This window comes from Falco punctatus (genome assembly GCF_963210335.1).
Source record: "Falco punctatus genome assembly, chromosome: 14".
Classification (NCBI taxonomy): Eukaryota; Metazoa; Chordata; class Aves; order Falconiformes; family Falconidae; genus Falco; species Falco punctatus.
Genome location: NC_137594.1, coordinates 23,354,684 through 23,382,413, shown reverse-complemented (window position 1 = coordinate 23,382,413; position 27,730 = coordinate 23,354,684). Strand labels below are relative to the sequence as shown.

Genomic DNA, 27,730 nt, shown 5'->3' with positions numbered 1-27,730 from the left:
CCGGAGCGCTGCCTCGGCCTCGCACCGCGCCCTTTCCCGCCGGCTCCGGCCGCTGCCCGCAGCCCCGGGTCTCCCCGACCGGCCGCCCGTGGGAAGCGGCACCCTCCGGCCGCGACCGTGGCCTCCCCTCGGGGCGTTACGGCCGCCCACCCGCTCCAGCCCAGGTGGCAAAGCGGGCAGCGCCCGGCGCCTGCCGAAGGGACCGCACCGCCTGCTCGGGCGCGGGTCAGGGCTGGGACGGGGCCACCGGAGCCACGGCTCACTCCGGCCACTGGCACTCCATCCCCGGGCTGTGGCTGCTCAGGTGGGCTTGAGTGAGCACAGCGAATTGCCACGACAAGATGGATTAGTGCTACACAGAGGAGTAGAGAGCAGGGTGTGTTTTAAAAGCAAAAAAGATAATTTATTGGGACCTTTGCATCAGATAGCGCGTGCGTGGAGGATCCCATCTCTTGAACAGGACGGCTGGATGTTTCCCAGTTGCAAAGGTCCTTGCAGCAGCAGCCCCAGATGGAGCAGGTGATGCTCCTCAGGCTGATGCCCACCCAGTCCTGCCTGATCGCTTGCCTGATCTGTGTTATTATCTCAAACTACCTACCAAACATCGCTGAACTATTTTAAATGTATCTTCGTCTATTACAAACTGTCTGTGTACGGTTTGGCAATGCTGCAGCAGGAACCACCTGGGGAGGCCATGGGATGCTCAGATCCTCCCCGCAGAGCGTTCGTCGGTGTGTGGAGACACGCGGGTGCTGCTTCTCCATTGCCTTTAGGCATAGCAGGAGCTCCTGGGGGAGCTTCAGGCCTGTCCTGAAGCCCCTGTACCCATCAGTCAGATGTTTTCCTTGGAAGACAGCTGGGAGTCTGGTGCCTCCCTGCAGCAAGAGCAACAGCGCATGGACCACCCTGGGACTGAGTGGCCATTGTGTGCAGTGTGTGTGCCTGGGCACGGCCCCAGTTCCCAGCCACACCACAGTGATACCTGGTGGGACAACACTGAATGTTATCCATCTGTCACACCTACAACTTAAATACTGTAGCTGTTGTCAGAGCAGACCCGGAGGAAAGGGTTGCTCCAGGCAGCTCTGGAAGGTTTCTGAGCAGTCCTGGAGGGTTTATAGGTGTTTCAGCCTGTTGAAGTGGCCAAGGGACACTCGTCTGTTCCAGCTTCATCCTCAACCCTGGCTTTGGCCTTGCACAAATTAAGGCCAACAAACTGTGCTGCGGGGGGTCAACGAGTCCACCCTTGCCTGCCTGACCTCAGGGGAGGAGAGGGACAGAGCCTGGTGTCTCAACGGGGAGCTTAGCGGTGGGAGGGCATGTCAGTGCAGGAACGGGGGTAGTTCTGGCCGAAAGCCAAACGGCTCAGGTTTGGTGGAGCAGGGAAGGTACAAAGAACAGCTCCCCAGACGTCCAGGCCAAGGCATTCCCTGTCTGGGCAGGACACTCGGCTCCCTTTGCATCATTCCTCAGCTTCTGGGAAAGGTGGATCACGAGTATGGACCACAGCCAAGCGGCTGAGGTGCAGGCAGAGAATTTGCTAGAGCCACGGGCTGATGCAAGCCATCGTGGGAAAATGCGAGATAGCTGAGTAGCAAAAGGCACCAGCAGAGTCAAGGTGAGAGAAGCGCAACAGCATGGCAGGGCTTCGAGTCTGCTCCGTTCTGGTGACGGGGGCCAACCGGGGGATCGGCCTGGGGCTTGTCCGGCATTTCCTGGGGATGCAAAACCCACCCAAGTGGGTCTTTGCGACTTGCCGAGACCCCAAGGGGCAGCGAGCGCAGGTGAGGCTGGGCTGGGTGGCAGTGGGCTGTGCTGGGGGGGGCGCTGGGTGCCAGGGCGGCAGGGCAGAGCCGGGAGGGGGTCTGCAAAGGGCTTGGGCTGCAGCTGGGCACCTGCAGCACAGGGCGGCCGGGTTGGGACAGTGGTGGGACCAGCTGTGCATGGGATGTGCAGAGGGGACAGTGGCATGTAGCAAGTGTGGGAGGCATGGAGCCCCATCCGTCGGGAGCAGGACAGCTGGAGCAGGGTGCTGGGTGCAGGGACAGAGCTGGAGTGACACAGGCTTTGTCTGGGAAAGGCTGAGCCTCAGCGCAGCCCCTCCTGCTTCTCCGTACCCACACGGTGCCCTCTCTCTCAGGACTTACAGAATGTGGCCTCCAATCACGCCAACCTGGTCATCATCCCGCTCGGTAGGTGCCCCGAGGTGGGGGTCCCTCGCCCCGGTTCCCCTCTCCACCTGGCACCACAGTCCCGTGCAGTGCCGGCAAGTGCCCTGGTGCTGTGCACACCCTGGGAGCCCAGTGCCATAAGGGAGCCACACTGATAGGTCGCTGCCTTTGGAGACACCTGGTGCTGCTGTCCTGGGGGACACACAGGGGATCCCAGACCACCACGGGGACGTGGGTGCTGACCTCCCCTGCATCGGCTCTGCAGAAGTCACCGACCCCACCATCATCAAGGCAGCTGCAGCCAGAGTTGGGGAGCACGTGGGGGGCTCGGGGCTGAACCTCCTCATCAACAACGCTGGGATGGTGATAAATAACACACTTGATGACGAAACGCCAGAGAACATGACCCAGATTTACACCACCAACACGGTTGGGCCCCTGCTGCTGGGCCAGGTGAGACCCTCACCTGAGCTGGGCTGTCCCAGGGGGCACGAAGGGTGGGTGGGAGGGGGTCCTGCCTCCGCTCTGGTGCCTGATGGGCTCTCGGTCAGTGAGAGGCTCGTGGAGCAGTGGGCTGGAGCTCAGGAGCTGGAGCCTGGCAGGCTGGGGCAGGGGGAAGAGGAGGGAGGATGCTCCGGTGCTGGTGCCAATGTTGCCCACTGTGGAAGGAGCTGGTCCTCCCCTGTGCCTCTCCACGTGTGCCCCTCTCTCCTCTCTCCTCGCAGGCGTTCCTGCCCTTGCTGAAGAAGGCTGCCCAAGGGAGCCCGGGCTCAGGGCTGAGCTGCAGCAAGGCAGCCGTCATCAATATATCCAGCTGTGGGGGCTCCATTAAGGAAGTCTATTTATGGGATCAGATACAAGCTGTCTCGTACCGCTGCAGCAAGGTATGTGCTGTACTGAATAAGGGTCTCACCTTCTTAGCAAACAACTCCACAAACCTTCAAATGTTTCCTCTCCCAGTTCCTGCACCTCTCTGCACTGTGGCTGAGGTCCCATCAGTCACTGGGTCCCTCTCATGGCACATTCTTGTGCCTGGCCCTCAGTAGGGTCTGCACGTGTCCCCTTGCAGCCAGCCGACCCTTCCCACCGACGACCCTGCCCTGTCTCCCCACAGGCTGCTCTGAACATGCTGACCAAGTGCCAGTCCCTGGGGTACCGGGCGCACGGTGTCCTCTGCGCTGCTCTCCACCCTGGCTGGGTGCAAACTGACATGGGGGACTCCGTCGGAAACGTGGTAGGAGTTTCACCTCGGCGGGTCCATCGGAGCCCCTGGGACGGTTTTCCCATGGGAGGGAGCCGCTGCCCTGAGCCCCTGCCCGCCCCGTCCCCTGCCCTGGTCCTGGGTGCCTGTGGCCCCCATCCCCTCGGCTCTCCCGGTGCTCCGAGCGGCTCCTGCCCCTGGCCCCGGCTGCTGCAGGGCAGCCCTTGGCCAGCCCTGGGGCAGGGGCTGCCTCTCCCCCTCCGCCCCGCAGGCCCCCTTGACGGTGGATGCCAGCGTGCGAGGGATGCTGAAGGTGCTCTCCTCCCTCTCCGAGAAGGACACCGGCACCTTCCTGGACTGGGAAGGGAAGGTCCTGCCCTGGTGAGGTGCCGGCCAGACTCCTGGCAGTGGGGCCCTGGCCGCTGCTCCCGCCTGCCCTGCATCCTCAATAAAGCCCTGCCTGAGACCCCCGGCTATGCTGTGCGCTGCCAGGCCCCTGCCCGAGCACCCCCTCCTCACCGCGGGCTGTGTCGGTGCCCCAGCTGCCCGCTTGACCCGCAGCTGTCACTGGTGTCCCCACGAGTCGCAGCCTGTGTGTCCAGTGACACCGTCACCGACCCCCGGAGACGTGCCCGCCGGGAGGCACTGGAGCCAGGACAGAGCCCCTCTCCCTGGAGGAGAAAGGCGGGATGTCCTGATGCACAGGGCTGGCTCTCCCCCTGCCCAGCTGCGGGGCACCCCCGGGTGCTCAGCCCGAGGTGCCCGAGGGGCTGGGGGGCACAGGGACCAGCTGCCCTCTCCCCTCAGCGGGGGGATGCTCGGCCGCAGTGGGACAGACGGTCGGACGCACTTGGGCAGCGTGCAGGGACCATGCGCTGGGCTCAGCCCAGGCATTTGGGGCTGGGGGTGCAGAGACAGAGCAGAGGCATCAGCTCCCGGTGTTTACAGAGGTGGGGGGTACAGGGGGCCGCAGGGCCGCGTGTGGGCCGGCCAAGGGGAGCGAAGCTGCTTCCCATGCCCTTCCCGCTCCCTGGCAGCCCGGGGCGGCTGGGGGCGAGCAGAGGCCCGTGCCAAGGGGCGAGTGGGGGGCTGAGGCGCGGGCAAGAGGTGCCGCCTGCGCGCCCGTCACCAGGGCAGGCTGCTCCCTGCCCAGTCGAGGAAGGCTCCGGAGGTGTCCTGCGAGAGGCTGGCCAGCACGGCCAGGATGCCCCGCATGCTGCGCTCCACCATCAGGGGTGCCTGCAGGGGAGGACAGGGCCAGTGTCACTGCTTGCAGGCTGCGAGCGGCACGGAAAGCAGCCGGCCCTGGGCAGGCAGGAGGGTGCATGGCCCGGGGAGCAGCGCCCACGCTGCTTTGTAGCAAAGTCTCACTTCAGGAATGCCTTCTTTGCTAAGAAATACTAAAAATTTACTCGAAATTTTCAGGTGGTTTTAAACACATCATAGGTAGAGACTGATAGGGGCTTTGCACTGCTTTGACTCAGTTTGCTTGTTACTGGCTCTAAGGAAATGCATTTAGAAGGTCTGGCTGCTTCTCACATCACTTATCACAGCTGCAGCAATTCTGGTGCAAACGCTTCCCCAAAACACTTATTTTGGGTTTGGATGTTTTTTCAACCAACTCTTCTTAAAAAAATAGTGGCTGTGAGCAGCCCCTGCTCTCTCAGACAGCATCGTCTGCCTCCTCGAGGCACGACTGCAGGAGACCACGCTCCTCAGCCCAGTGCTCCTTATCTCACGCTTCAGCCTGGTGTCCCCCCCCTGCAGGCCCCCGTCCCTGCCCTGCACCTCAGAAGGTTCCTGCATGTGAACACCCTGACCCCGGCAGCACCAAACGCTGCCGTGGCTGCGCTCCCTTTACTCCACCAAGTCCCTGTGCTGTCCAGGTCCATTTGCCACCTTCTCCTGCTGCTCCCCGGCGCTGCTGACAAAGGCCAGCAAATCTGGCCTGCCTCCATGGGAGCAGGGAAAGGACAAAAGGACATCTTCCCAGTCCAGGCTGCAAACATCCTGAACTGGAGCATGCTTCTGGGTCTGAGCATCAATCTGGGATACCAACACTACTGAAGGCCAAATTTCCCATATGCATCCTTTTAGCCTGTTTCTTTTCCCTGTTTTTTACCTGCAGCAAAGGAGATGCCGACTGTGGCCACCTCCAAGCAGGCCCCAAACCAACCCTCCTACTTAGGGACCAGCCGGTAAGTTTGCTTGCTGTGCTCTGCCTTGCTTTGTTTTGCGAACCTGTGTGTCCCAGCCCAAAACTCAGGCACCATATTTAGCATCTTTGGGAACAGAATGCATACCTTTCCCATGAAACTTGCTCAGCTGAGGTGTACAGACCCGCTTCTGCCTGTCTCCAAAGCCAGTTTGACTGCTTTCAGCCAGAGGACAGCTCTGGTTGGAGAGGGAAGCCTGCCCAGATGTGCACCGATCCCTCCCCACCTGGCAGAGCTGGAGCTGCCTGGCTGCCAGCATTGAGGCAGGCTGCCTGACAGAGCTGCCCCTGGTCCCATCCCCAAAGCAAGCAAAGGGCTACAAGCAATGCTGGGCGCAGGGAGGGAGGTTGCTCCATACCTAGCTGGACCAGTTTGATGCCAGGGTGCTGGGCAGCTAATTCTTGCAGGGCCTGGAAACAAAGTGATGGAGCAAGGGAGGCGGTTAGAAGCCACCAGCAGCACAGCCAGGTCTCCCACCCGTGCTCCCAGGTCACCCCAGCTGCGGCCAGGCCAGGGTGGCTTTGGTTATTTGGTGGAAAGCGTGCAGGACCATTCCCAGAGGCCAGGGCAGGGCAGCATTGCCATGGCTGGCAGGAGAAGGGTGGTGCTGAGCTCAGGCACTGCCCCCTGTTCTGGGTGATCCCAGCATGGAGAAGGGGTTGACCGGCCATTGGCACAGCCAGGAGCGAGCCCTGAGGACACGGGCACCATGTCTGCCCCGGCAGCCTCATCCCACCCAGCTAGGTCAGGCACTGCCATAACCAGGGGGCTGGGGGCAATAAGACCCCGCCAGAGCACTCCTGCCCCACTGCTGGGCCACCCAGCCAGGGCCAGCAGTGAGCTGGCAGAGCCATGGGGACTGGGAATCCCCTGCGCCCACCGGGCTCGGGACCATCCCCATGTCCTGTGCGCACACTGACCTTCCCTCTCGGACCCTCGGGGTTGCGGCAGGTGGCAAAGATGTGCTGGGGGGGTCGGGGGCTGGCGGCGAGCTGCCTCACCACCTCCAGCCTGATGCCCCAGTTGGACCCTGTCACTAGGACGCTCTGAGCCAGCGCAGCCATCTCAGTGGCCACCATGCAAGGCGGTGACACATGGCAGGACTGCTGCCATGCTGGGCAGTGACACATGGCAGGACCACCGCCGTGCCGGGCAGTGACACATGGCAGGACCACCGCCGTGCCGGGCAGTGACACATGGCAGGACTGCCCCCTGCTCGGCACAAAGAGGAGCCAGGCACAGCCCAGGGCGGGGCTGCTGGCGCCCACGGGGACAGAATGGTGCCAGCACCAGCCCCGGCCCCTCACCAGCCCCACACAGAGCCAGGGTCCCAGGGTGGACCAAGGGCTCCCTGGCATTTTGGCACATGGGGCTGCATGTCTCCTGCAGTGCTCAGTTCCCCATCACTTCCCTCCTCTAAAGCCCCAGATCCCAGGGTCCCTGTAACTGCAGGAGGAGGGTCACTCCTACCACAAGTTTGGAAGACCACTTGGAAACAGCACCAGGAAAAGGAAAAGAGGTCCAGACCTCTCTGTGACCGGCAATCTCCCACTTCGGGGCGTGAGTTTGTGATAGCTGAACCCAGGGGTGGTGATCCAAAGCCCAACCTGGGAAGTGCAGGACAGGTATTTCTAACACTGCAGGATCAGGTCACACCAATACCTTCACCCACAGCACCCAGGAGCCAGCAGAGAAGACCCCAGCTTCCTGCAGCCCTGACCACTCACTGCTGGGGCTCCAGGGTCATGGCCATCACCCTTCTCCTTTTCTCCTTGCTGACGGATGCTGCTGGATGTTTAACAGCCCAAGAGGTGCCTGCAAAGGCTCCTGAAGTCCAGATCAGCCTGGAGGCACAGGTTTTTAGGAGACAGGAGTGAGGTGCTAAAAGAAACAGAGCTGCCATGTTAAAAGGCTCAGCTGAAACAGAAGAATTGGGGCAACCTGAATTTAATGTGTGAGAGAAAATAAGAAGAGGAAAGTAGTGGGCAGGAATGAGTCTGTCTGGATGTGCCCAAATGGACCTGTCTATTGCCCAGTCTCACTCGGTCTGGTGGAGGGGGCAGAGCTGACTATTCCCTCCAAGTATTTCAGTGGTTCCAGGTCTGGCAATCACCAAAGAAATACTTGGGCCAGGTGGTGGGGCTCCAGGTTTGGAAGATGTGCTTTCAGGTGATGTAGAGCATGGAGAAGAGGAAGCAGTGATGTTTCCTTCCACCTGGGTGGGTAGACTATTGCTCCCCCAAGAGGTAAGCATGCTGGGTGCGGATTTGCATGCTGTCAGACTCGGACCCGCTGTAGCAGGGGTTTTTAAGGATGTAATCACCTGTGCAAGCAATTGCACTGCACAGACTTGCCCGTGCCTGCTGCTATCTGCAAGCAGCATCCAGAGCAGTTTCCATTAGGAACCAACAAGACCAGAGTTTCCTCTTTTCCTTCCAGGCTTCCTGGGAAGGAAAGAACAGACACAGGAACGGTGTGAACAGCCGCAGGCCAGCACCGAGCAGGGCAAGGCGAGCAGCAAGTGAAAGGGCTAACCAAAACCAACCAAGGCCAAGGACAGCAGCACAGATGTGCTCGTGGCTCAGGATCCACAGCCTGGGCCAGAAGGGATGCTCTGGGGAGGAGACAGGACTGAGCTACAAGGTCCCATCACCGCAGAACAGCTGGGGACCGTTCAGGCTGGAGGGGACCTGGGAGGACTCTGGCCCAAGCCCTGTCAGGAGGAGCAGGGTCAGCAATGACTGCAGGTTGCCCAGAGCTTGAACCAGACCTCACGAACCTCCAGGGACCCCCCAGTCTTCCGGGGCCCCCATTTCAATGCCTGACTCTCCTCACAGTGAATTCTTCTGCCCAAGTGGCACCTCCCCTGTGTGCCATGCCTCTCGGCCTTGGGCCCGAATAGCGAATGCTGTACCACTTATCTAAAGGACGACGCACCTATGTTTAGTTAAAAGCTGGGAAATGTCCAAGGACCCTTATTGCCACATGACAGATGCACAGACTGCTAAGTCCTTGGGTTGGTTATCTTTAGAAGTAACATTTCGTCTTAGATTCCTGTTGTACATGCAACGTGGCGAAGATGGAGGCTTTAAACATGGCCGCTGAGGAATAGAGTCTGCACAGAGACAACTCCGCAAGGACACTGTGCAGGCACGAGATACATAAATGAATTCTCAGAATTGTAATGAATATGTAAACAATTTATTGGAAAACTAATTAATAGGTATGAGTAGCTTGTATAAAGAGGGGACTGAAAAATCCCCTCGGGGTGCATGACTTTGGTGGAGCGATCCCCCACGCACCCTGCGCTGCTGAATAAAGATCACCTCCGCTCGCCTGCATATTGCTGACTGATTCTTCAAATCAGGCCGTATGCCCCTACCCCATCCACTGCCCAACTGCATGACCAGAGCACGTTCATCATGCAGTAGCCCCCCCCCCCGCACCTCCGAGCCGCGGCCTTGTCCCCTCAGACCCGCACAGAGGCTTTGCAGCCATTACGTCCCCCAGCAGCGAAGCCCACAGGGCTTTGGCCGCCACTGCGGCAGCCACCTCATCCACCGTGCCCAGCCAGCTCCCCCGCACGCCCTTGGCCTCCTGCAGCCCCCTGCTCTCCCCACGCCCGTGAGCGGGGCCGTGCCAGCTGGCCTAAGGCCTTAGGCCACCGCGCCGCCTCGGTACCGGCAGCGAGAGGGGTGGAGCGCCTCGACAGCCCCTGCCCCGCCGCCAGGCGCGCGCTCCTCAAATGGCGCCGCCCAGCGCAGCTTCAGCCCGGCCGCGTCACGTGGCCGACGTGCCCCGCCATTGCATCAGCCGGTGGGCGGCCCGCCCCCGAGGCCGGCCGCGAGGAGGAGGCGGGGATGACCCAGAGCGACGGCCGCGGTAGCCAATGGGGAGCTGGTGCGCTGCTCTGCGGCGGGGGCGGTGTGGGGCGGTGCGGAGCGGAGCGGAGCGGGCGCTGCGGCGCGGCCGGCGGTGCGGAGCGAGGGGCGGCGGCCGGGGAGGTACGGGGAGGGGGTTGGGGCCGGAGTCGGAGTGTGGCAGGGCGCCGCTGGCCTTCGGGGTTTGTCTCCTGTTCTGGCCCGGCCGGGTCTCCCGGGCCGAGGGGGAGCGGCCTGGCGGGGCAAGGGGCCCGGGGCGGGCAGCGGGGTTGGGGGAGGGTGGCGGTGCCGCCGGGCTCCTGGCCTCCGCCGGGCTCCTGGCCTCCGCTGGGCTGCCTGGCCTCCGGCGCTGGGCGGGTCTCCGCGGGGCTGCCGGCCCCCGGGGCGCTTCGCACCGGGTGGTGTCGGGGCAGAGGCTCTGCGCTGCCCGGGAGACGCCGCTGCGCCGTGTCCTTCCCTCGTGGGGTCCGCTCCGCCCTCATGGGGTCCCCTCCTCCCTGGGGTCCCGTCTGTCCAGCGACCCGCTGGCCTTGGTTGTGTGAGGCCAAGTCAGACGTCCCTCAGCACCAGAGCCGCTGGGAGCTTGTCCCCCGGGGTGACCGCCCCGCGCTCCGTCGGCAGGGGCCAGGCTGGATGTCCCCGTGAGGATGGGCAGGAGGTGCTCTCCTCCAGACTGTCACCCGCCCCCGGTGTCCGTAGGGCGATGTGGTTCCTCTCAGGAGAACGTTTCCAGCCATCCCTGGAGCTGACCCCGTGTTGAGCAGGGCAGGGTGGATGAGGTGACATTCAGAGGTCGTTCCCAAGCTTAGCCACATTCTATGATCCTATGATTTAATCACCTTTAATGATTTTAGGACTTGGCAATCCCCCCTGCTCCCCATGTCCCCAGCAAGGCAAATACAACCTGTTACTAAGTTCAGCATCCAGGTGAACTCGGTGTTTTACAACCCACGTGTTTCCAAAGAGCAGGTAACTTGAGGTGGAGCTCTCCAGGTCTGGGGTTGAGCCAGCGCTGTTGGGGCAGACGGATGGCTGAGCTGAGGTCTCAGTGAGAGCGCTCTGCCCAATGTGGGGAGACCCTGTCAGGAGACAGGGGCGTTCATCCTCATGCTATCGCTTGAGCTGACAACATGTAAGCGCCTTGTTGTTGTTGTTTTTTCAGACCGCACCAAGGCCTTGCTGCTTTCCCTTCTGCCTGCTTTGGACAGCTGTGACTTGAAGCTTCGAGATGGAAGCTCCACTAACAGCTAGCCAGATTCGTCAACGGTTTATTGACTTTTTCAAGGAAAACAAGCATACCTATGTGCACTCATCTTCTACAATCCCCCTGGACGACCCCACCCTGCTCTTTGCCAATGCTGGTATGAATCAGGTAGGATTCCCACTCTGGTACTGTGGTCCTTATGAACATATCCTGTAGCAGTTGAAACCTGTGAAGCTGCTTGCAGAGCTGTTTGTGTGGAAAATTATTCTTGTTTTCTGCATCTTCCTTCTGGTCACAAAGAGGTGGTTGGTGTGTCTGCTGGAGCCCTCTGTGCTCTCACAAAATTGGCGAGAGCACTAGAAGACGTTCCTGTGTCTGCTGGGCTGACTGTGGCGATGCGAACACTGCCAGCCTCCCTTCCTTGACCCTTTGTACCACAGCTGGTCCTGGCACAAATGGCTAATGGCATCTTTGAGGAGTGGTTGAGGCTAAGCAGCTGAAAGGGCTCTGCTGGAGATCAGCAGACAGCTTTCACTGATTTTTTTTTTTTTATTATTATTTTTTATTTATCAGCTGGGAATCTGGCTACTTTCAGTCCCTTTGGAAGTCCTGGGGTTTGGTGAGCTCCAGGAACACATGCGTGTGTGGGAGTGCTGTTGTAGGCAGTGCTGCAGCCTCCTCACAGGCAGGATACAGCAGGCTTGTTGTTTCTGAAAGCTGCCCTGGTTATCTCCAGGCTAGTGGTATCATGATGTAGACAACGTTTACTGCCTTGCTGTTGCTTGCAGTGTTTGAAAACAGTCTCTTAGTGCTTTTCTTGATTGCCCTTTTTTCTTTCCTTTCAGTTCAAACCCATCTTCCTCAATACCATCGACCCCTCACACCCACTTGCTAAACTGAACAGGGCCACCAACACGCAGAAGTGCATCCGAGCAGGGGGCAAGCACAATGATCTGGATGACGTTGGGAAAGATGTCTACCACCACACCTTCTTTGAGATGTTGGGGTCCTGGTCCTTTGGGGATTATTTCAAGGTAAAACAGGCTAGGTGCAGCTCTGAATCTCTTGCACGAAATTACTCATCTCTATGAACTCAGCAGAGCAATTGCCAAGAGGAAAGAGGGTATCTTGGCACGGAGTGGTTCCTAAGGTGCATGTGGCTCCTTTGGAATAAATGAGTTTGGAAGCTGACCCAGCCCTGCAGAAGGTTTTGAGATTACTTAAGGTTTACAAAGCTGATTATGTTAACTCTCTCAGTTTGGAGTCTTCAGGCAGAGGTTGTAGTGGCTGTCCTGGAGCTGTGGGGAGTTGTGTGTGCTGTGCAGCTATGATGGATGGACTTCAAACAGGAGCGATCGTAAAATGATGTCCTCTCCTAAGCTTCTTGATAATGTAGCATTCAAAATCAGAAAGAGGATGTTAAGAATACAGAATAGCAGCAGAATTAAAAGGCTTTTTTTGGGCCATAAACATGCCTGGCTGCATCTGGAAAGCCATAGGAGATGTTTCTTGTGCCCCGTTCACTGTATATTTTAGTTTGTCTCTTTCTTATGTCAGAAGTCTGAAAGTTTTTGATGGTTTAGCTACTGATACCTACAGTAGCCAGTACTTTGCATGCTGAAGAGAAGCTGTCTTTGCATTCATTTGCTGACCTCATCTTTCCTTCTGCAGGAACTTGCTTGTAAACTGGCACTGGACCTTCTCACCAAGGAGTTTGGCATCCCTGTGGAAAGACTCTATGTCACTTACTTTGGTGGAAATGAAGCTGCAGGACTGCAACCGGACCTGGAGTGCAAGCAGATATGGTTGAATTTAGGGTAAGGCCTTTAAACAGAGGAAGGTGCGTGTTTTGATGTGTGGTAGTCATTCAGAGAAAGGTGGCATATGTTATGTGGTGGAGCACATATAATGGCGGGTTTTAATAAAATTGGAATGTTGCACATAACGTTTGCAGGTGGTGGAGCTGCAAAACCAAAGGGAAGCACTGGTATAAGATAGACAATACTAGAGATTTCGTTTCACAATCTCTTGTGTAAGTTTAATTAGATAAGAAGTGCCACGCTGGGACAGATCAGTGGTCTGTCCAGCCCCGTGTGCTGCCTCTGTCAGCAGCTGAGAAGATGCTGTGCAGGGAAAGCAGGCAGGCCTGACGGTGGCCTGCGCTCTGTTTACCTCCTCCCCTCCCAGCATCCACAGTCACTGGATTAAGTAGGTTAGAGGGTCATCCATCTGTTCCCCTGAGCTTCTGTCTGGGGCCCTGCTCCTTTAGAGTGTGTCTACGTTCTGTTTTGAACCCGTTGGGTTTTTCTAAATCTAAGCCGTAATCTCCTGCCCAGCCTTGTCCTCTCCAGATTGAAGAGTCCTCATCATTTCTGTATGCCCTTCCTAAGGCAGCTGTTCCACCCCTAGATAGGTTTAGTTGCCCTCCTCTATACATCTGCTACTTCTGCCTCACCCTCCTTGAGATGAGGAATTGTGAGCCATACTCAGCACTAAGGTTGTGCGTGGGCCAGAGCTTGATGTAGGAGTGAAATGATGCTTTTGGTCTTGTGGCTCTAACCCTGTAACTCTGAAACCTGCCACGGACCCCGTGACACATCTCTGTACTGCGGGGCCAAACCTGTCTTGCATATATAAAGTCAGAGATTCCCCCTGTTGTCTTGGAGCAGCTTCGCTGAGGGGTTGTGCCGGCCTCTGCTGCCGCCTGGGACAAGTGCCAGGCGCCAGCGTTCACTTGGCCCTCCTCAGCAGGGATCCTGGGAGTCAGGCTGTTGGCTTGGTCTGTCTCAAAACTCTGACAATTCATCTCCTCAGCCGGGGAGTCAGTGAACTGGTGTTTCTCTGGTGTAGCCCATGACCTGGGAACGCTAGCCTTGCCGTCAGCCTCTGGTGTTCAATAAGAGCTTCTTGTCACAGGCTGGCTGAGGGCAGGATTCTGCCTGGCAACATGAAGGACAACTTCTGGGAAATGGGAGACACTGGCCCCTGCGGCCCTTGCAGCGAGATCCACTATGACCGGATTGGGGACAGAGATGCTTCACACCTGGTCAATCAGGATGACCCCAACGTTCTGGAGATCTGGAACCTGGTGTTCATCCAGTTCAATAGGTGAGCCAGACCTGCTTCCCTCCCCGGGCTGCCCCAGCTCGGCACGGGATGTTGCTCGGACCGCGTACTCTCAGCTGCCCCTGGTTTGCTCACCATTCCCTCATCTCCATGAGCTGTGCACTTTGTGTTGCTGTGTCCCCTGACCCACCCGTACAGAAGAGCTCGGTCACATTGGCTTTGGGGATGTACTGGAAGTATTTTTTCAGCGAGATCCACCAGGAGTTCAGCAGTGAATAAGTGCCATCCTGCTCTGGGTCTAAGTTGTCACTGAGGATATTGCTAACTGTATGTCATCAGTGTTGTCCTTTGTGTGGCTTGTGTATGGGCCCGTGTTGTGAATCTGATGGAACAAAGTCTCGTGGAGATGAGGAGAGAGGTAGGGTTGCCCCTGCAGACCCTCTGTCCATAACAGTTCATCTTTCTTTTTGTGGCTGGGCAGGGAAGCTGATGGAACACTGAAGCCTCTTCCTAAGAAAAGTATCGATACTGGGATGGGCCTGGAGAGGCTGGTCTCTGTGCTGCAGAACAAGATGTCCAACTACGACACAGACCTTTTCCTTCCTTACTTTGAAGCCATCCAGAAGGTACAAACTGGGGAGTCTGGGTCTGGGCCTGACCCAGCTGCATCCCCTCCCTGAATCCCTGGGGAGACGCATGGGGCTGGTCGGACAGGGTGATTGTGTCTGCAGGTCTCTGCTTTCCCAGCTGCTGCAGGCTCTGTGCATTTGTACCGTGAGGGCAGAAGTGCAGGCTGGCACAGTAATCGCTGCCTTGGGCCATGTTTCTAGGGGAAAACACAGGGCAGTGAGCAGTGCAGCTTTCCCAGGTGTTTCTGTGAACTGTCCGGACGGCGCACTCCTTGGTCCTTTCCCAAGTGGGAGATGCTCTGCAGTCCTGTATGGCCAAGTGCCATCTTTTTGCCACGTGGTAGAGAACACGTGGTGCTGTTAAGCTGGAATCGGAGTTTGTCCTTCAGTCTCTCACCTGGAACACGCTGATCTGTAGAAGATCCCCTAGGAGGGGAGGTCTTTGCTGTAAACCATGACAGTCATTTGCAGAACTGGGGGTGGACCACATTACCAGTGCTGGGAGCTCTGTGTGCCTCTGTGTGCAAGTCCAAGCTGTTGTTTTTGGTTTTTTTTTCTCTCTCTATGGAAGAGATAGAGCTTCCTGGCTGCAGATCGTGCTGGAAAAAATGCAGGGAGGAGAGCCTAGGCTCATGCTGCCTCTGAGGAATGAGGTGCAGAGCTCCAGAGTTGGAATTGGAGGGCTGCCTTCCTTTGGTGTTGAAGCCACTGGCTAGACACAGCCGATGTGTCCTTGCCTCCCTTCCTGCCATGTGCTGGGAGCCTGGCTATAGGGGCTGTGCCCATAGTGTGAGGTTTGCACCACTTGTAAGCACTGCTTTGTTACAGCAGGATCTTTCCCTTGAGCATGGATAAAAACAGGCCATGAGAGGGAAGCTGGGACTGTCTCCCATGTGATAGAATTTGAAAGGTTTCTTGGCTGGGTGGGTTATGCGAGGCTGAGACCTTGAGCCAGTGTGCAAAACAGATGATTTCCCTGCATTCTGTCCTCCTCCCTCTTTCTTCTGCCCTGGGCTTTTAATGTTGGGATAAATTGGCTTTTCTTCCCTCTGGTGTTGGAGATCCTTTGGCCCGAGAAACATGGGCAGTCAGAGAGGAGCCTCACAGCTCTCCACCTTCCCTGGCTTCAGTGAGTCACCTCTTCTCAGGAGGAGTGTGCCTCCTCTGTGGCTGCAGGCAGCAGGATGGGGTTGGCGTCCAATGTGCTTCCCTGTTGTTCTGCCATGTTGCGGGTCCCCACTGTCCATAATTGTCCCCTTTGCCCACCACCTTCTCCTCTCTGCGCAGGGCACAGGTGCCAGGCCGTACATGGGGCAGGTCGGTGCCGAGGACGCTGACGGTATAGACATGGCGTACCGTGTGCTGGCTGACCATGCCCGGACCATCACGCTGGCCCTCGCTGATGGGGGCAGACCTGACAACACGGGCAGAGGGTAAGGAGGGAGCTGCTGCAAGGCTGCCTCTCCCATTCTCTTCGGCACGGCTTCCCTGGGGGGACTGGGATCTCATGGGTCTCTGAGATGTCTCTGAATTTGTCATCGAAGCAGTGAATACCAGAGGGTTTGCTCAGTATATTTGACGCTTGAATCCCTGTAGCAAGCTCTGCCCAAAGGGCCAAGACACGCAGGTCTGAGGGTTGGTGTGAGCACCAGTCTGGCTCAGCACCCCCAGAAAGGATCGCTGTGGGCCGACAGGCATGAAACCATGGTTAGTGCAGTGCTGCTGTCAAGAAAGCCATGAAGTTTGGGCTGGGGGGCTGTGCTGTGGGTGCTGCTGGACTCACAGGACTGACTCTTAATCACATGGTAGGTCAGGGTCATGGAGCTGGGGCCTGGCACCTCAGCTCTGGCTTCCCGCTGCTGTGAGCAGCGACTTGAGAGAAGATGTGGGGAGAGAACCCTGTGTCCTTGGTCTTGGGGGTGGTGGTGCTGGCAGGTTGATGCTGGTGGATCCCCTGAGAACACGAGGGGGATGCATGATGGGCTCTGCTATTCCCTAGGTATGTGCTGAGGCGGATTCTCCGACGGGCTGTGCGCTACTCCCATGAGAAGCTCAATGCCCCTAAGGGCTTCTTTGCTACTCTGGTTGATGTGGTGGTGCAGTCACTGGTAGGTTCTTCCCCTGCTCCACTGTATCTGCCGAAGCCTTCTGCTGCTGAATTGTGCAGATCTCCGTGCTGAAGGACTAATCCTTTTGGATCTGTAGGGAGATGCCTTTCCTGAGCTGAAGAAGGACCCAGATATGGTGAAGGACATTATCAATGAAGAAGAGGATCAGTTCCTGAAAACACTCAGCAGAGGACGTCGCATCCTGGACAGGAAGATCCAGAGCCTGGGGGACAGTAAAACCATCCCTGGTGAGGCTGTGACTTCTGTCTCGGTGCACCAAAAGGCATTTATTATCTGGGACTGAGTTAGGACTCAGCTGGGCTGCGAGCTGAGAAACAATGGAAGGTAGAGGGGGGAAAGAGTTGGAGCCAAAAGATCATTGCTCAGAGCTGGGCCACCCATCTCTCCTCTGGCCTGTGTTCACTTGCTCAGGTTCCTGAGCTGCCCAGACACAACGTGACTGTGTGATCTCTGCTGCGTCAGAGAGGAGCCTCTTAGCTGCTCGTGTTTACCAGAGCTGTTCGCTGTAGTGCCGAGCCAGCTGGTGGGACGGAGCTGGCTGGAGAGCAGGGAAGGAGCAGCACCTCATGGAACAGGGGTGCTGACCACTCTGTTTTTTCTCTGAAGGCGATACTGCCTGGCTGCTGTATGACACCTACGGTTTTCCTGCGGATCTCACTGCGCTGATTGCAGAGGAGAAAGGCCTTGTTGTAGACATGGAGGGCTTTGAGGAAGAGCGGAAAAATGCGCAGGTAGGTAACAGCTCCAGCGGGAGCTGGTCTACAAGTGGGCAGGGAGGGTGTCCAGCCTTGTTTGCAGTCATGGGTCTGTTCCTTTCTTACCGGGCTGCTCATACCTTGCATGTCCTGGTGCCCTGTGGGAAAGGCCAGGGCACTGCAGTTGTTGTGGGACGTGTCATTTCTGTGCAGCTGGGGCTGGTTTTGCTCACTAGCACTGCAAGGCCCAGAGCCTCGAGCTCAGCCTTCAGAATTAGGGGAGTTCTGGGAGCACTTCCCCACTGCTCCATTCCGGACAGGGAAGCTCAGGACCGCAGTGTCCGGGCAGGCCTGCGGCTTGGGTGCCTCTTCTCCCAACACATCAGCGGCAGCGGCAGGGAGTGACATCAACGGGCTGTCTGGGTACTTGCCTCGCCCTCGCTGGGCTCTGGCTCACTTTGTCTGCATGCTGGTGGTGCTGGAACAGCCCGCTCTGAAGCCAGAAAAGGTGGGAGCACTCCAGCTACTGGCACACAGCTTCCCCAAGAGCTCCGCAGTTTAGAGCTTTGCCCAGAGATGCGAGTGAGGTGTCCAGTTAGGCTGCTGTGCGTGGGCCCGTGCTGAGGTGGGATTTCTTAAACTCTGGTGTTTGTCACTGGCAGCTCAAATCCCAGGGCAAGGGTGCTGGAGGGGAGGACCTGCTCATGCTGGACATCTATGCCATTGAAGAGCTGAGGGCCCGAGGGCTGGAGGTGACTGATGACTCGCCAAAATACAGCTACTCTTCAGATCCAAGCGGTACCTATGGTATGAAAAAAACTTCTCAGAATCATCCTCTGCTGCCAAACCTTTCCTGCCGTGTACCTCGACGAGATCCCCTCTGGGCTCATCTTTCGTGGGACATGGAGGCGGGAGTGGAGACAGGCTTGTTACAAATCGAGCACGGCAAGAGAAGGGCAGATAGTTCGGGGGCTGCTGTACTGCTCAGGTCCCTTGTTGCCAACTTGAGGGGATTCCTGTTCCCTGCAGCTTTGTGTCACCTATGTCTGTGTTTCTTAGCTGCTTCTTTGCCAGTGCTGCAGGAGACTTCTTCAGTTTCTGTTTGATTTATTAGAGGGTCCTTGGCTCACTTGCTCTGGCTCTTCCTGCTAATTTTTTGATTTGGTGGAGATTCAGGAGGCCCCAGGCTTGTAGCCATGTGTGCTGCTGACTTTTACTGCATAGTTGTGGAAAGAGTGACAGTTCCTGCCTTAGAAAACACAGAATGAAATTCCCTCTTATCCAGCTAACTGTTGCCCTGGTTCCTTCTCCTTACCCCCTGCAAATGTGGTAGCTGCCATAAACTCCTGTAGTAGCTGGGAGGTCGTTGCTCACTATGAAGTTCTGCTCCCGTACGGTGCCTGCAAGGTTTTCCTATCTTACTGATGCTGTGTGTTGTCCTGGTGACAGATTTTGGGAGCCTCGTGGCCACAGTGAAAGCCATCCGCAGGGAGAAGAAGTTTGTGGAGGAGGTATCCACTGGCCAGGAGTGTGGGATAGTGCTGGACCGGACCTGCTTCTATGCCGAGCAGGGTGGGCAGATCTATGACGAGGGCTACATGGTCAAGGATGACGACGGAAGGGAGGATGTGAGTGGGCCTGAGAGCCTTTTGCTGGACTCAGCCTGACCCAGGGCTTGGGCAGAGGAGGAGAAGGGGCCAAGCAAGCTCTAGCAGTTTCCTGCCCATGGCTGGTGTCAGGCATTGTGTGGGTTTCCTTTTTGGGGTGCAGCACGGCACAGATGTGGTAGAGTTTTCTTCCCCTTGCTTCTGGGGGAACTGAACTCTGTGCTGCAGCATCAGGCTGTTGCCAGAATGTGGCTGCCTGCGGTGGTGGTGGTGGAATTGTTGTGCAGGACGGTGCTTTGGAGCTGTGATGGGGAGTTGTGGTGGCGAGCTCCTTCGGCTCTGCTGTGCCCCGTATCTGTGCCCCATCTTCACTCGCTTCTCTGCTTGGGCAGCCATGTGCTGTGCCGGGGGACACTCAGCTTTCTCCTATCACACGCAGCAGTCTGGATCTCAGCTGAGACCTTTCCAGTTGCAGCTCAGACCTCTGGCTGGACTGTCAGCCTCCCCTTGGCCTCTCGCCTTGCTCACTAGGTGCATTTCCCTCTTCGTACAGAAAACGGAATTCACGGTGAAGAACGTGCAGGTCCGAGGAGGCTACGTGCTTCACATGGGAACTCTGTATGGAAGCTTGAAAGTAGGAGACCAGGTCCACCTGTCTATTGATGAGGTGAGTTAAGACATGGTGTCACAGCACGTGGCCTCATCTCTTTTCCTTGGATTGCCTCTCTTCATCAACGCCACTCTGGGGGCTGGCTCTCCCTGCAGCACACAATCCAGGCAAGCACTGTGGCCTTCCCAGGTTGGCTGACCCAAGGCCTCTCCCGCTTGGCGCCTGGCTTTCTCCTACCATGAGGCAGACAGTGCCTGGCTGGCTCAGAGCCGTGCTCGCCGGCTTTTGATGATTGGCAGTAGAAACATGTTTTGGGTTACAACTGGGAGGTGGAACATGTATGGTGCCCCACTGTCTGCTGGATGCCAGCAGAGAAGCCGGGCTGTTGGCCCCGCTCCAGACATGGGTTCTGTGGGCTCAGCCTGCAGAGTGAGTCCTGGCTTGATCCTAGCATTTCCCTTCCCTATAGAGGCAGCACCTTGGAGCAAGAGGGAAGGCTTCCACCTTGCAGTACTTTTCCCTGCCAAGGGGCAGAGATCAGCGTCTGTGACCTGGTTTGTCCCTGGCCTCTCTCCAGGCAGGCCCAACAAGGGAAATCCATGTACAAATCTGGTGGGGAGTGTCTTACTCCCTTAGCTGAGGCTCCCAGGCAGCGAGTGTGACAAGTGCTTCCTAGTCTTCTGAGCTAGTTCAGGTTCCTGTTGGAGCAATGCCTTAACCTCCACTTCTGCTGCTGGAGGTGACCTTGGCTTCACAGCATGGGACCCCGTCTAACAGTGTCTTCCTCCATCAGACAAGGCGGAGGCCGGTCATGAGCAACCACACGGCCACCCACATCCTCAACTTCGCCTTGCGCTCAGTGCTGGGGGAAGCTGACCAGAGAGGATCGCTGGTCGCGCCAGACAGGCTGAGGTTTGACTTCACGGCCAAGGGGGCTTTGTCCACCCAGGAAATCAAGAAAGTCGAAGGGATCGCCAACCAGATGGTTGAGGAGGCAAAGGTGGGTATGGCTGCCGGGTTGGATATACTCGGGAGAAAAATACCTGGAGCCTTTTGGATGATCTCAGATGCTGGGGGTTTGGCCCAGCAGGAGTCTTCTGAGCTGCTGATGCAGTGCTGTGCACAGATTGGCATCCCCTTGGGGGAGTTTGAGTGGGACAGCTCCATGTAGGTTGCTCTGTTCGTTGGTACCAGGCCCTCTCTAGGACTGGAGTGTTTCCATGCCTGCTCTAGTGTTGCATTAGCTACAAGAGCTGAGAGGTTTGGCAGAGTAGTTTTGCAGGCCTGGCTGGATTTACCGCGTGTATGCCCAGTCACCCCAGCGGTGTGTCCTCAGTGGTGAAAGAGTTGCTCTGCCTGGCACCAGCCCTGTGTCAGAACAGACCCTGGAGAACCCTGTGCTCCACTCGGGTGTCAGCAGCTAGAAACCGTTTGAATGTACAGGAGCATGCAGCAACTCTAAGCAGGCAGTGGTGTCAGGAATTTTAAAGATAAGGGATCTGTCAGTGACTTTGGGATCCCTACAGCTCAACAAACCCCAGCTCAGGTGAGGCACAGAACTTCCCTCTTAGGATCTTTCAGAGGAAGTCAGGATTCCCTGGAAATGTGGGCCCTCGCTCACAGCTGATGGGGACCGGCTTTGACCTGCATCCCTTCCTTGTCGCCTGCAGACCGTGTACGCCAAGGACTGCCCTCTCGCAGCAGCCAAAGCTATCCAGGGACTGCGGGCAGTTTTTGACGAGACCTACCCTGATCCTGTCCGTGTGGTCTCGATTGGCATCCCTGTGGAGGAGCTGCTGGCCGACCCCTCTGGCCCCGCGGGCTCCATCACATCTATTGAGTTCTGCGGAGGGACGTGAGTATCTGGAGAGGCTGAGGAAGGTGGCAGGGTGGCTGGGAAGGAGTCCCTGCAGAGCCCGAGCTCTGTTGAGAGTGCTGTGGGTGTATGCTGGGCACAGCCAGGGTAGAGCTGGAGGTGGTGGTGATGATGTGCCTTTGCATTCCTGGTCCTGAGTCGGTCTGTGTTTAAAATCAGCCTTTGCAGGCAGGGAAAGCTGCCTGTATGCTGTCCCTGCCCGCTGATGGTGCTGGGAACATAGCCTTGGCCACCCTTGGCTCACTCATATGCTTTTAGCGGCTAGGTTGGGTTTTCTGCCTGTCCCCATGCTTGCTGCATCTCCCTGGCAGGGTGTTTTTTTTTTTTGTTTCCATGCTGATTCCTGCTGAGATGAGAGGTGGACTTCTAACTCTGTCTTATTGTGGGTCTTTCTGGGTTCTTTACAAAGGCACTTGCAGAACTCCAGCCATGCTGGCCCCTTTGTGATTGTTTCAGAAGAAGCAATTGCTAAAGGCATCCGGAGGATAGTTGCAGTCACTGGGGCCGAAGCTCGGAAGGTAAGGGGAGGCAGGAGAGATCCTCTGTGAAATCCCATATATTAACACTGTGTGAAGGTTAATTTGGTTCAAATTTGCCCAATATCCCTGTTGGGATGCTCAGCACCAGGGAAAATCGGCATAAGTGTCTGAGGGGCTCATGGAGAAGGATGCTGCTGTTAGCAGAGGCGGTGCTGGAGGCCCCGTCTGTGCTGCAGTCAGAGGAGAGAGCAGGGAAGGGAAGTCTCAGCTGAAGCTGCTGCGTCAGTGTGGCAGAAGGGCCTGGGGTGGGCCTGCGAGGTGGCTGCAGGGTTGGCTCTGGTGGTCCTGCAGAGTGGGCTGCAAGTCTGTAGCTCTCAGCAGCCGGCAAGATTGGCAGGAGAGCTGCGAGGTCTGAGAATCCATCCGATTGTCTGCTGCAGGAGGCAGGTGACTTTGGTCCTGGGCCAGCTTGGGCTGGTGCTTCCCGGAGTGGGAGAAAGGGGTCTGGTGGGGGAGGTGGTTGACAGAAGGATCTTGACCTTCCTTCTGTCAAAGAAGAGTCCTGAGGCCTGTCTGCCAGCATCACACCCCGGTTCTGGTCAAGTGCCGCCTGCTTTGCCTCTGCTGCTTCCTGAGGAGTCACTGAGCTCCGTCCTGGGGCTGCAGCTTTCCTCGCCCCTTCTCACGCGGGTGGCCGAGAGCCCGGCCCGCTCATCTCCCTGCCTGACTTAACTGTGATGGTGTTCTGCCAGGCCCTCCGGAAAGTGGACAGCCTTGGGAAACTGCTGTCAGCCCTGGAGGCCAAGGTGAAGGTTCAGACAGCTCCCAACAAGGACGTGCAGAAGGAGATCATGGACCTCAGTGAGGTGAGGCTGGTAGCAGTGCTCTGTCCCCAAGTGAACGGGACCTCAATTGCCAGTGCTGTCTGGTACGAATGAGGCCCAAGTGCAGGTTCCTGCTCCTGCCCAAGCAGCCCAGCATCCTGTGGGTGCTGGAGCTGGCACCTAGTGCCTGAGGCTGTTGGTGCTGGGAGAGGAGAGCAGCTTACTAGGCTCTGCCAGTTGAGGCACATGAGGTTCACAAGTGTGGTGCAGCATCTCCTGCTGTGGTCAGCAGTACCTTTAACCCTCTGCCTTCTCCTGTTTTGCAGACACTGGCCACTGCTGTCATCCCACAGTGGCAAAAAGATGAACTGAGAGAGGCTGTTAAAGCACTGAAGAAAATTATGGATGACCTGGACCGAGCAAGCAAAGCTGACATCCAGAAACGAGTGAGCCCTGGTTGGGAATAAAGGACAGTATGGGAGGGCTGTGAGGGACTCCCTGGGGAGCTCCACTTGTGTCCAGCATGCAAGGGAGCTGAGCTGTGGGGATGGCCTTCATGCTGTTTGGCCTTCCAGCCTCCCCTGCTCCCTCCTGGGGCATGGCTACCTCCACATCTGTTCCCTGGGTTGAAGTGCTGGCAGCGTGTCTCAGAAGTTGGGGTGCCTCTGCCCTAATGGTGCCTCTGGGTGTCAGCTTCCTCCTGGATCCCATTGGATTTTCCTGGAAGAGGACTTACACACAGCACTGCTGCTGCCTCGCTGGCCACACATACCCACTTGCCAATACATTTTGTTCTGGCTCCGCAGCGTGAGGCCACTCTAGGCTGGGCTGTGGGTGTGCTTCGGCACCTTGGGGGCCTCTGTACCTGCAGGGAAGCTCTGCCTGGGTGGTTCTTGTGTCCAAACATAATGTATGCACTCTAGCATCTGACCACTGTTGTCCTCAGGTGCTGGAGAAGACCAAGCAAGTCATTGAGAGTCACCCTAACCAGCCATTGGTCATCATGGAAATGGAGAATGGAGCCTCAGCAAAGGTACGGGAAGGTCTGGTCTCTCCTCAGCAACCTGCCTTGTGCCTGAGGAGCAGCTAGGTGGTCTCTGTTCACTCGGGGAGGCAGCGCTGTGTTACAGAGTGGTCTCACTTGCTACCTGCCAGCCCAGAGAAGTGGCTAGTAAAGAGGGGGAGGACCACTGGGATGCCCCCCCCCCCCCCCCCCCCCCCATGTCCCACCTGGACTAACACGTGGGTCTGCAGGGGCGGCTGGGGTCCTGATCATTTGCTGAGCTTCCAGACCCAGTGGCGGATTGGGGACCCTGATAGAAATCACATTGTGTCCAGGTGAGACCGATCCAGCAGCTGTCATGACACTAAAGTGCAGGCTTAAGGAGCTCTGAAGAGCCACCAGGCCACAGTGGCTGTTACGCTTGTGGGCATTGCAGATCAGCTCTGGGAACGGTGTCCTGGGCTGAGTGTGTGGAGAGGGCTGGAGAGCTGCTCCCCAGCTCCTGGGCGCTGCATGCTGCAGCAGGTTCAAGTTCTCCAGCCAGGGCTGAAGCTGCTCCTTCCCGCCTCCATGAAGAGGTTCAGTTTCTTTCTGAGCGATTTCTGTTGTGAACAAAAGCTCCCTGTGTGCACTGTGCTGCAGTGCTGAGCCCAGCAAGTGCCGGGCAGTGGAGGCCAATGGTGCCCTGAGGTTGGACTGCTCTGCTCGTAATGCTCTATTTAAATTTCCATCTCGGGAGTCTTGGAGCTGATGCTGTCTACAGACGCCTGCCTGCTCTCTGTGGCCATCCCCATGTCCATGATGCCAGCGGTGGGTGCTGATGCAGCATTCTTCCTGGAAGAAAAGTGCATCCCAGGGGATGGTGGTGCTGGCAGCCCAAGGAGCTATGCTTCCCCTATCTTACTGGCGCAGCACTGCTGCTCGCTGGAAAGCCCACTCCTGCGAGCTCTGTGCCGCATCCTGCTGTCTGCGCGAGCGAAGGATAATGGTCTCCTTGGGAATAACAGGACGTGTGGCAGTCTCCCTGGTTTCTACAGCGTGTCTGCTGTGTCTGATAACCCTTGCAGCTTCTTCACGCTGCATTTGAGTCCTCCTGACTCACTGTGGAACAGCCGCTCCCTCCTGCTGGGAGCTCACATCGCACAGCAGAGCGTTTTGCCCTCCAGCCATTACACCCAGGGAAAGGTTCACTTGCTTTGGTGCTAATTCAGCCAGTTCCTGGATAATGGAAGGTGGGGAAATAAAAGTAGCTCCTGCTGCAGCTGTGAGGGGTCACAGCCAGGGCTCGTGTCCTCTGCCATGGCTTCTGCACAGCCAGGAGTGTGGAGGTGGCTTGTGTTTGGGGGAGTACTGCAGGGTGCTGCTGGCTGGTTTAACAAAAGTCCAGATTCCCGAGGTCCCAGTGGGGGCTGGAGCCAGGCTGGCTGCGAGTGCCGGGGCAGGTGTGCTGCCATGATGTTTGTCCTCCTGCAGGCACTGAATGAGTCTCTGAAGCTCTTCAAGGCTCACTCCCCCCAGACTGCCACCATGCTCTTCGCTGTGGATAACGAAGCTGGCAGAATCACCTGCCTGTGCCAGGTGCCCCAGGTACGGCCGCCGGGACTCGCCCGCTGTTCCCCAGCCGTGGTGGGGGGCTGCAGCCCCTGGGCAGTGACTAACACCACGTGGCTGGAACTCCTGTGGGTTTGGCAGGAGCTGCAGCCCTTGCGCTTGGGGTTGTCCTCAGGCTGCAGAGGAGGGGGGAGAAGAGCCAGGAGTTAACGCGGTTGTGGGCAGGGGGCTGTGGCTTGGCTCGGCTCTCCACCAGGGGCTGCACCTGGAAGAGTTTTGCCCTGTTGGGTGCTGCCCACGGCCCCTCTCCCCTCGCCGCTGGTTGGGCCGAGGTCGAGCTCCCTCCTCGTTTCTCTCTCCCCGCGCAGGAGGCTGCGGCCAGGGGCCTGAAGGCCAGCCGGTGGGTGCAGGAGGTGTCGGGGCTGATGGACGGCAAAGGCGGCGGCAAGGACGGCGCTGCGCAGGCGACGGGCCGGAACGTGGGCTGCCTGCCCCAGGCGCTGCGGGTGGCCGCGGACTTCGCCCGGCTGCGGCTGGGCGAGCTGGAGAACTGACAGTGGGGGGTGCCCGACACCCGGCGCTCGCCGGGCGGCCCGTGAATAAAGGCTCTGCCCTGCGCGCTGCCTCGGCTCTCTGCGGGGCGGGGCGGGGCGGGCCGGCTCCTCCCCTTCCGCCCGCCGCTCCCCGCGCTGCCGGCCGAGCATGCCGCTGGACCACCGCCGCCTGCGGGGCCCCGAGGAGTCGCAGCCGCCGGGGGCGTGGGCGGCGGCCGGAGAGGCGGACGAGGATGAGGAGGGGGCGGCTGGGCCGCGGGACCCCTGCGCGCTGCGGCCGCTGTTCGCCCGCGCCGGGCTGCTGAGCCAGGCGGGGGGCTCGGCCTACGTGGAGCTGCGCGGCGGCACCAAGGTGCTGTGCGCGGCCTGGGGCCCGCGGGAGCCGGGCGAGCCGGGGGGGGCGGGCGGGGCGCGGCTGCTGTGCGAGTTCCGCCGGGCGCCCTTCGCGGGCCGCGGGCCGCGCTGCCGGCCGGGCTCGGCGGCGGAGCGGGAGGCGGAGCGGGAGGCGGCGGCGGCGCTGCGGGAGGCGCTGGAGCCGGCGGTGCGGCTGGCCCGGTACCCGCGGGCGCGCCTGGCCGTCAGCGCGCTGCTGCTGCAGGACGGGGGCTCGGCGCTGGCCGCCGCCATCAGCGCCGCGGCGCTGGCGCTGGCCGACGCGGGGGTGGAGATGTACGACCTGGCGGTGGGCTGCGCCCTTAGCCGCCCCCCCGGCCCCGCCGCCACCTGGCTGCTGCAGCCCGGGGAGCCCGAGGAGCGCCGCGCCGCCGCCCGCCTCACCGTGGCCCTGCTGCCGGCCCTCAACCAGGTGTCGGCGGTGCTGGGCGCCGGGCAGGGCGCTCCCCCCGACGCCTGGGCTCAGGCGCTGCGCCTCGGCCTCGACGGCTGCCACCGCCTGTACCCCGTGCTGCGGCAGAGCCTGCTGCGGGCCGCCCGCCGCCGCCACGCTGCTGCCACCAGTGCCTGAGCGGCCCCACCACCCTGGCCCGCGGCGGGGCTGGCTACCGGAGCCTGCCGGGGTGCGCTTGGTGCTGCTGGAGGCCCCTGGAGCCTGCCCAATCCATGCCCCACCCAGCAGGAGACCCCCGATGCCTGCGTGATCCATGCCTCATGCGCTTGGAGACCCCCGGAGCTGGCCTGATCCATACTTAGCACTGCCAGAGCCTCCCAGAGCCCCCCTGATCTACGTCTCGTGTGGCTGGAGCCTGCTGGAACCCACCTGATCCATGCCTCATGCTGCCACAGATCCCCGGAGCCCGCCTGATCCATGCCCCACACCGTTGGAGACCCCCAAAGCTGGCCTGATCCCCACCACCCACCGGAGCCCACTTGATCCATGCCTTACACTGCCGGAGACCCGCAAGGCTGGCCTGATCTACATCTCATGCTGCCAGAGACCCCTGGCACCAGCCCAAGCCAGCCCTTGCACTGCTGGAGACCCCCTGGCACCAGCCCAAGCCAGCCCCTGTGCTGCCGGGAGAACCCACGCTGCTATCCATGCAGTCAGAGGCCCAAGAAACCTGCCCAACGACAGGAGTCTGCAGCCCCCACAGCAGCCCCCACACTGCCTGAGCACCCCGGAGCCTGCCTGAGGAGCCCCCACGTTGCAGGAGACCCCTCCCTACTGGCCCTGTGGGACCCAAACAGCCTCATTTGCTGCCGGAGTCCCCCAAGAACCACCTCTGTGTTGCCTCAGCTGCCAGACCTGCCTGCACCACCCCTGCGCTGCCAGCCCCTGCCCGAGACCTCCCTGCAAAGCAGCTGCCTGCACTGTGGGACCCCGCACCCTGCCCCAGGGTGGCCCCAGCCCCAGGGCAGAGACCCTCGCACTGAGCTGCCCACCACAGCTGTCACACAGGCAGGGTCCCGGCAGCAGTGGGCAGGAGCCACACTGTGGCACAGACGGCACGTGGACCTCCTGCCCAGACAGTGGTTCAGGGTGGCAGAGATGGGTTTTGTTGTTGGATTTTGTTGGGTTTTTTTTTTATAATAAATCAGTTTTTTCTCGTGAGTCTTCCTGTGTGGCTCTGCTGGGGC

At 58.9% G+C, this 27,730-nt stretch overlaps 4 protein-coding genes across 5 annotated transcripts; 3 read left to right on the top strand and 1 right to left on the bottom strand.

The window, feature by feature from the left end:
- Positions 1-184: 184 nt before the first annotated feature.
- LOC308053560 (C-signal-like) lies at positions 185-3,872 on the top strand. The gene is made up of 6 exons (XM_080364971.1): positions 185-1,784; positions 2,141-2,192; positions 2,437-2,624; positions 2,897-3,055; positions 3,286-3,405; positions 3,644-3,872. Exons 1-6 carry the CDS (start codon positions 1,638-1,640, stop codon positions 3,755-3,757), a joined length of 780 nt encoding a protein of 259 aa, XP_080221097.1. The 5' UTR covers positions 185-1,637; the 3' UTR covers positions 3,758-3,872.
- An 858-nt stretch (positions 3,873-4,730) lies between these two features.
- Positions 4,731-9,470, bottom strand: LOC308053571 (uncharacterized protein). The gene is given in 3 exon segments (XM_080364987.1): positions 4,731-6,822; positions 6,825-6,866; positions 6,869-9,470. Coding segments are annotated over 3 exon segments (624 nt in total). The 5' UTR covers positions 6,957-9,470; the 3' UTR covers positions 4,731-6,328.
- Positions 9,471-9,477: 7 nt separating this feature from the next.
- On the top strand, positions 9,478-25,750 carry AARS1 (alanyl-tRNA synthetase 1). Of its 2 annotated transcripts, none has more exons than XM_080364915.1 (21): positions 9,478-9,592; positions 10,632-10,841; positions 11,519-11,707; positions 12,345-12,490; positions 13,590-13,781; positions 14,221-14,365; positions 15,656-15,801; positions 16,368-16,476; positions 16,574-16,724; positions 17,104-17,228; positions 17,855-17,999; positions 18,642-18,820; positions 19,353-19,466; positions 20,203-20,409; positions 21,080-21,264; positions 21,695-21,803; positions 22,517-22,630; positions 22,915-23,034; positions 23,535-23,621; positions 25,065-25,178; positions 25,511-25,750. In XM_080364915.1, the coding sequence occupies exons 2-21, from the start codon at positions 10,698-10,700 to the stop codon at positions 25,694-25,696; spliced, it is 2,907 nt and encodes a 968-aa protein (XP_080221041.1). In that variant the 5' UTR covers positions 9,478-9,592; positions 10,632-10,697; the 3' UTR covers positions 25,697-25,750. The 2 variants fall into 2 exon arrangements, with proteins under 2 accessions (XP_080221041.1, XP_080221042.1); XM_080364916.1 differs by having other exon boundaries at positions 9,491-9,563.
- On the top strand, positions 25,739-27,704 carry EXOSC6 (exosome component 6). The gene has a single exon (XM_080364976.1). The coding sequence runs from the start codon at positions 25,845-25,847 to the stop codon at positions 26,658-26,660; it is 816 nt and encodes a 271-aa protein (XP_080221102.1). The 5' UTR covers positions 25,739-25,844; the 3' UTR covers positions 26,661-27,704.
- The last annotated feature ends 26 nt before the right edge of the window (positions 27,705-27,730 follow it).

What these genes read in the sequence shown, in the direction of transcription:
- LOC308053560 (XM_080364971.1), top strand. Translation starts at nt 1,638, where the DNA reads ATGGCAGGGCTTCGAGTCTGCTCCGTTCTGGTGACGGGGGCCAACCGG. An exon ending in TCTCGTACCGCTGCAGCAAG is followed by an intron (nt 3,056 to 3,285) that starts GTATGTGCTGTA and finishes GTCTCCCCACAG; the next exon opens with GCTGCTCTGAACATGCTGAC. An exon ending in GGGACTCCGTCGGAAACGTG is followed by an intron (nt 3,406 to 3,643) that starts GTAGGAGTTTCA and finishes TCCGCCCCGCAG; the next exon opens with GCCCCCTTGACGGTGGATGC.
- AARS1 (XM_080364915.1), top strand. Translation starts at nt 10,698, where the DNA reads ATGGAAGCTCCACTAACAGCTAGCCAGATTCGTCAACGGTTTATTGAC. An exon ending in CCAATGCTGGTATGAATCAG is followed by an intron (nt 10,842 to 11,518) that starts GTAGGATTCCCA and finishes CTTTCCTTTCAG; the next exon opens with TTCAAACCCATCTTCCTCAA. An exon ending in CCTTTGGGGATTATTTCAAG is followed by an intron (nt 11,708 to 12,344) that starts GTAAAACAGGCT and finishes TTCCTTCTGCAG; the next exon opens with GAACTTGCTTGTAAACTGGC.
- EXOSC6 (XM_080364976.1), top strand. Translation starts at nt 25,845, where the DNA reads ATGCCGCTGGACCACCGCCGCCTGCGGGGCCCCGAGGAGTCGCAGCCG.